The sequence below is a fragment of the Fulmarus glacialis genome, unplaced genomic scaffold, assembly GCF_000690835.1.
Source record: "Fulmarus glacialis isolate BGI_N327 unplaced genomic scaffold, ASM69083v1 scaffold7513, whole genome shotgun sequence".
Classification (NCBI taxonomy): domain Eukaryota; kingdom Metazoa; phylum Chordata; class Aves; order Procellariiformes; family Procellariidae; genus Fulmarus; species Fulmarus glacialis.
In genome coordinates this window covers 16,163-23,454 of record NW_009203500.1, presented here as the reverse complement: position 1 = coordinate 23,454, position 7,292 = coordinate 16,163, and the positions used below count along the sequence as shown (strand labels likewise).

Here is a 7,292-nt window from a genome sequence, read left to right as displayed (position 1 = left end):
CAGCCGCCTGCTGTGGGGTTTGGCATCGCAGCCCGGCCTTCTTCTGCATTGACATTGTTTATTTGAAAAATGCATTTAGGTATTCTTTGAATTTAGCTTAAAAATATCCTTTCAGCTCGCTCTGTCCCACATACCTATGCTGCAGGCTGCAGAAATCTCCCCGGAAGAATTTATGTTCTGTCATCCTCAAGGGCTCACGCAGCGATGACGATGCTGGAAAGTTTCCTTTTCTTTTCCCTTTTTTAATTTTCCTTAAAGAAAGGCACAACATCTCCCGTCAGGAACAGCAGCTACACGTGGAACTGGAGGCAATACAAATTAGTTTAGGGGAATAGTCTAACATCTTTGTACACTCTGGATATAGATCTTTCTTTGCTGCGTGAGTGCATGGAGAGTCGGGGCTGTAGCTGACGCTGTATTTGGGATGGAGGGTTTGTGGGCCGGGGGGGGATCTGCAGATGGGCGAGGGGCTCCGTGTGCCTGAGCACAAACGCATCCCACCAGCGATGTGTTTGCAGCTGTAGGAAGGTGCAGCCGGGGGCAGAGACGAGGGTTTTCTGGCAGCTTTTCTGCTTGGCACGGTGCGCTGGGAGGTGGCACGAGTTTGTGCGTGCTCTGTCCGTGCTGACACTGGTGGGGTTGGACGGCTTTTCACGTTCCCCTTCCGAAGCACCCTTCCATCTTCCTCTTTGTCTTATAAAAGCCGGGGAAATAATTTGGTGCTTTTTTTTGTTTTTGGTTGACTCAAATCCCTTTGTCCCCAGCACGGCGAGCATTACAGGATCGAAATATTTGAGGGGAGCCATTTTAGTGGTCCCAGCCTGGAGCTGACAGAAGATTGCTCCTTCCTGCAGGGACAAGGCTGGGACAAGTCCTGCATCAACGCCCTCAAAGTGTACGGCGACGGCGCGTAAGTAACTGCACGTGTCCCGGCACGCAGCCGCGGCGGTGCTCCCTGCCCCAGCACCGCAGGGGAGCGAGGCAGCTGCAGAGACTCCCCCCACCATGGAAAAGCCTGTCGATGCTGGGGGGACTTGGAGAAAGCCCAAAAATGTGAGTTAAACCTATGGTTTAACAGTGAATTTTGGTGCCTGCCCATTGAGAGCTGCTTCAAAGGGGCATGATTTTTGGAGGGTGGCAGCTAAGCACAAGCTACAAGAGCTCTGAGACACCTTTTTAAGGTGTATGAAACAAGAAGCCTAAAACCAGGTTTTTTTTTTTTCCTTCTTTCTTTTTTTATGCATTTCTGTGCATGTTTCCAAACACCTCTTTAAAATCCACGCAGAGGCTTTTGGGGCTCCGGCTGATGCAGCTCAGGGCTTTTGCTTTGCAAGGGGCTTCACCGAGGCTTGCTGCAACGCCAGAAACCTCCTCCTTGGACAGCAAAAATGAAGCAGCGGCGTCTCACCTGAAAATTAAATCCTGCTTCTGAAAGACAGGGGCAACTGTGGTGGTGATGCAGTTTTGGTGATGGGGGTTTTTGGTCACCCTCGGTGCCTCGTGGACCTGCTTTGCAGATGCGTTACTGATGCTCAGCCCCATCCTCCTGCCGCCGCAGATGCTCCTGAATGCCTCGGCAGGACAGCAGCTTTGCCTTTTTCTTGCTTTTGGGTGGCAATTTACATTTTCGCGACGTGTTGGTCCTTTTCATGTTTTTTTTTCTCTTGTGAGACGGATTGTTATCTGGCTGTCTCCCCTTTCCTCAATTGTCCGACAATTGCATTTTCCCTGCCAGTGTTCTGGGAGCAGGGGAATGCCATAAAATCCTCCCAGAGCCAGGCAGAGGGTGGCTGGAGCAAGGCACGGGGCAGAGGGGAGCCCCTGCAGAGGAGGGAGCGCAGAAATGCTCTTCTCCGCCTGCCTGGACTGGATATTGCGCATCTCATCTGCACCCAGCGTGGGATGTTGGACCCTTTCTGTCCAAGAGCAATTATTTTCCCAGAATAGGAAAAAGGTTGTTGCCATCCAAGCTCGTGACATCCTGACAGCGAGTGTCCTGCAGGACTCTTTCTGATTCAGCCGAGACTTCTCCTCTTCCAAAAAACCAGGCTTATGATCAGGCAGTGGCAGTTCATTAAAACTAAGGAGCAGAGCTACCAGCTCCCGATGGGAAGAAGTGGCTGGAGCCCACCGGGGACACCGTTAGTGCTGAGCATTTGAAGCAAAAGGCATTTGAGTACCAACACTATAAAGCCAAGAGAGAGGCCGTGAGTGCTCTGGCAAGAGCTTTAGGGCCAATTATTTACCACACGTGTCCCTGTAGCAGAGCCTGGAGCTTGAGAAATTGGGAAGCTGCCCAGAAACTTTCAAGCACTTACATTTTTCAGATTGATTTTCCCCCTCCCCTACAAAATATCTAAGGGGCACAAAGCTTGCTTTCCCTCGCATGGGAGCCTAGACTGTTTATGTTAACATTACATGACTTCTCAAAGGCTTCGAGTAGCGATAAAAAAAATAGAAAAAAATAAAATACCGAGAGGAGCGTGGTGAGGAAACTCGCTGAGTTTTGTAGCATTACGTTCAGACCCCGGGAAGATGGTTATCGTAAGCACGTGGAAGGGTCTGTAAAGGCCGTTAAAAGGCAGGAGGGTGCAGAGGGACTTGCTGGCCCCGGGCTGCAGGAGGAGGGAGGGAAGGAGGAGATACCGCAGCAGAGAGACGAGACCAGGGAGGAGAAAGGGACCCTACGGCACCGCTTTTCTCCTTTGGATGGACCATATAAGCCCAGGTGACCCCAGAGGTGCTGCAGGTGTAGCTGCTGCTGGGCTCAGCCTGGCAAAGTCCTTCCAGGACCCATCCTCAACCATTTGGAGAGCGGAGGAGATGGGGTCACCGGAGATGAGGGGATTTTCAGCCACAGGCTGTCTCCAGCACATCCCCAGCCTGAAAGCAGGTCTGGTCTACCCTGTGCATGCTGAAAGCAGGCGTAAAGCAGGCTCCTCCTGAGCTCCCTGCCCGCCGAAGTCTCGCTCTGCGATTTTCCCCCTTAATTCCCATGCGACAATCCAATGCGACATCCGTTGGATACAGAAATATTTGCTTCCCCTTCAAAATTCGTGGATGGTGTCACGTGCTGTTAAAAAGCTGCTGCCTGCACATGTGGGGGTGGCCGTGCCTGCGGGAAGTGATGATGGATCAGCTGGAAACACGGGAATGGAGAGAAACGTCTGCCTTTGGCACGGTGCGTCGTGGGGCTGAGGGTGTCCAGCACCTTCCCCGCTGCCCTTTTGGGGCTGGTAACTGCTACCCCACACAGCCAGAAAGGCTGGTGATAAAGCTGTTAAAACCATGCTGGAGATGAGATTGCTATTTTGGAGCAATTTTGAGATGTTAACGCCTCCTTGGAAGCTGTTGCGGTTTGTGTGGCAAGTGGCTTTGCCCGTCCCAGGGGCAGAGCCAGCTCCGGTATCACATATGGGACCATCTGGTTTTAGATAAAGACATGTGCTTCTTGTCCTCCTTTGTGCCTCAGCCACTCCACAGAGGATTGCTTAGAAATAAGAACTTTAAAAAGCTGAATTTGTTTTACAGTCCGGGAGAGAATACCCCAAAAATGGCTTTTCTAAGCTACAGTGACGTAACTTGAAGGAACCAGACCAACCATTTATTCTGCTGAAGTGTTTATGATGTTTGGTAGATGTTCTGCAGTCAGGCTGTGAAATATCAACCAGAACAGGTACCCAAATGTTGCTGCTCGATAAACGTTACCTATTTCTCGGCAGAGGCGATAGCTGCTTGTGGCACTGCTCGAGTCCTACGTGGAGAATGACTGACCTCGAGCTCTACTGAAAGCATCCCGCGTGGTTCAGGCTGAAGCTGCAGTGCTCCCCTGCTAGTTTTTTCAGCGCGAGCAGCCAGTTTTGGCTTACAGGTCTTGCGCTGGTTCCATGCAAGTTTTATTCCCGTGTCCTCTGGGTTTATGTGCTAATGAAACACAGCTCCGAGATGTTTGAGGGCTGCGTGCTATGTGCCTGGATCAGCTCTCCCATGCTGGGCTTGAGGACAGGATCGTCTTTTTTTTTTTTTTTGTTCTGGGCTCCTGACTGACTTGATTTCCTCTCTCGCTGACGGTCTCGGAGAACGTAAATTTTAGGCAATAAAGGAACAGCTAAGTAAGTCATACAAGTCTTCACTCATCACCTTGCACTGCCAATACACTTCACTCCCATCTTTCTGCTATTCCTTTTATTCCTCTTTTTTGCAGCCTTCCCCTAAGCAGAGGAACAAGCTGGTGGGTTCTTACCACCCCACCAGGTCAGGCAGTCTGCTTCCATCTACCCCAAGGCCTGTCCCGTTCCCTCCACGTGACTGAGCAGACACATCAACTGTGGGTCTGGCGAGAAACACCAGGAAAAAGTGACTATGAGAGGCTGCTCTACCCCCTGCACTATTCCCCAGGGTCCACCAGTTGTTGAAAGATACCCTAGAGCAGAGCAGAGCTGGAAGAACCACCGAGTCCTCGTGGGCCAGCAACGCCCTGTGAACATCCCTGTCCTACCATCATGCAGTATTTTCAATGACGTTAGGTATTCTCAGCCGAAGGGAGTGATTGGAAGGTGCAGAAAATAATAGGATCTGGAGCTCTTTTCAGGAGTGCTTGAGGGAGGGATAGTGGAGAAAGAGGCCCAAAAATATGGAAAGGTACATATAAGCTGAAGGGATGGGGCAGAAAAGGAAGCAAGCCACGCGTGCCTTATGAACGAGGCTGGGGTGTATCTAGAGGAGAATAATTTTATAAATTGCTCTTAATTAAACTGAAGAGCTGAGCATGCTCTCCGACAGTGCACATCAGGATATGTGGTGGGGGGGACATGGCTTTGGGGCAACCTGCCATTACACTCACATGAGCAGCGGGCAGCCTTCTCCACGCCCTGCAAAGTGAGCTTTAAAGGAAAAGTCTGAGGATGACTTTGTAATTCCAGTTTGGATATAAACTGGCTGCAAAAAGTGCCAAAGAATGAACTTGTTTGTTTGCAGGAAACGCTCGGGATCCAAATGTCTTGGCTGAGCACATTGCAGCGATGCTGCAGAAAAGGGTTGTGCAAGTGCGGGCAGGAGGGTGGAGAGGGGCACCAGGCAGGCATGTGCTCAACGTGCTGGTCGTATCGGTGCCCAGGCAGATGGGAGAAGGAACCCACCACAGTCCCACCTGGTGTCCTCTCAGAAACACAAAATAAATCCAAATATGTCAAGGAATCTGTAAGGTGGCTTAACTAAATACTCTAACCTTTTGCTGTTTTTTTTTTTAAATAATGCCCGTGGGTGGCTGGTTTTATAAACAACTTTTTTCCTAGACTCCGGCTTTTTGCTCTGGGTCAGACTGATCTGAGTTCACCAGCTGTTGTCTGACCCTGGAGGCCCAGCAGCCTTTCACCCATCCAGTACTTAAAGGAGTTTCTCCCTGGAAATCCCACATACAGTAGGTCCCAACCCAGATGTCACAGCTGAATTCCTGGCAAGAGACAGACCACAGAAACCAAACGATTTGGAAGATTGCATTTGTGCTCTGCTGTCATTGCTGAGTCAATAGATGGGACAAGCAGCAGAGATCCTTATAAAATCCTTTAAAAAGTTGGGAAGAAAAGAATGAGGCAGATATGAGCAGTTCAGCAATGATGGGGTGGAAACCTGATTGTAAAACTATCAGAGCAATGGCAAAACTTGGTTAAAAAGCATGGGAAATTTAAATAGAGGAAAGAGGTGACATTTGTGGCCACATTAAGATCATGGCACAGTGTGTACTAAAGGGATGAAGGGAGAGAAGAGCAGCAAAATTTGTCGCTCTTGACCATCAGAATTGCTCCTGACTTGAAGACCTTCAAATGGAGAAAGACACGCCAAGAGACATGCCAACGGAGAAAGACGTAGCCAGGCTAGGTGAAGAAGTCAGGCATGCCAAAGTCACCAGGGTTGTTGAGTGTTGTATTTATTTGACTGTATTCCAAGGGAAAGTTGTAGTTAACTCTGGACGTAGAGATAAAGTGAAGATAACCGAGCCAACTCCTGCTCTCTGTTGGAAAGCATCAAAGAGAGGCCATTGAGAATTACTAGCAAAGAGAGAAATTATTAAATATGGTTCCCATCATAGCTAATGAGTCAGTTCAAAGAGGTAAAACATACTTCAAGCATTGCACATTTCTCCTTACAGTCCAAAATGGGTTTATCCAGGGGCACATGAGGGGACTCATGTCCATCTTGAGCACTATCAAATGTTATTGAATTGTTTCTGTTGCACATGGTGAAGCTCAGAGAGATCCACTCCTACAGCAATGTGAAGCGGGGAGCCCCTGGTCCTAGCCTTCATCGCTGGTGTAACCCAAAACAACTTCTTCTAAAGGCAAGGTCCAGTCTTGTGGTGGATAATTGCCAGGCTATGCTGGAAATGGGGGGAAGCACCAGCAGTTAACTCCACCGGGGGCATTTCTGTGCACAGGATGGGACCGGGACTGCAGAGGGACCATCGGGCCCCGGTAGTTTGCAGTACTGCAGTGTCTAAATGCAGCCACTGAATGTGGGCACAAGGCCACCTTGCATGACCACATTGTTGGGACCCAAGTAACCCTCCCTTTCTGCTCAGGTGGGTGCTGTACGAGGAGCCCAACTACCAAGGCCGTATGTACGTGGTGGAGCGGGGCGAGTTCAGCAGCTTCAATGAGTGGCAGGCGCGCAACGCAAGCGTCCAGTCCATCAGAAGAGTTGTCAACTACTTCTAGCTGAGCTTTCATCCTACCAGCGATGGCCTGCTGAGACCCGGCATCACCCTCCTCCCCACTCACTGACTTGTGGAATAAATTGTTAAACACCAGCTTTTGGCTCTAAGTACTTTTTTCCATCACTTGCATGAGTTCAAGACTTGCAACCTTTCCAAGCTTGATTTATGTGCTATGAAATTGCTTTTTTATTCTGCAGTGATTTATAAGGAGAACATGGGGGTGATGGGCTAGAACCGGTGGTGACAAGCAGATCTGGGAACATGCTCCCCGGTGCAGTTGTGGTCTGACACGTGTTCACTCTGCCCCGTCCAGGGCCACCACGTGATGGACCCAGCTGACTCCTGATGCCTGGAGGGGGTCATGTTGTTGCACACGTGCGTTGTGAGTGCAGGCACACAGCCGTCGGAAGGTCTGCTTGTGCCATGTGAGGACACACGTGAGGATCATGTCAAGATCTGACCGACTCGCGGGGTCTGTCTGAGCGCGGCGTGCTGGTCCTGATACGATGGTGCTAGAAATCATTCATCCTGAGTTACTTTGACCTTAGATCAGCACACATTAAAAAATATATTAAAAAAT

At 49.9% G+C, this 7,292-nt stretch overlaps 1 protein-coding gene across 1 annotated transcript in view; it reads left to right on the top strand.

The window, feature by feature from the left end:
• CRYGN (crystallin, gamma N) overlaps positions 1 to 6,713 on the top strand; it is a 9,202-nt gene extending 2,489 nt beyond the window's left edge. The window contains exons 4-5 of the mRNA XM_009574647.1: positions 765 to 910; positions 6,578 to 6,713. Coding sequence (XP_009572942.1) covers positions 765 to 910; positions 6,578 to 6,713 — 282 coding nt within the window. The remainder of the gene's footprint in view (positions 1 to 764; positions 911 to 6,577) is intronic.
• Positions 6,714 to 7,292: the final 579 nt, after the last annotated feature.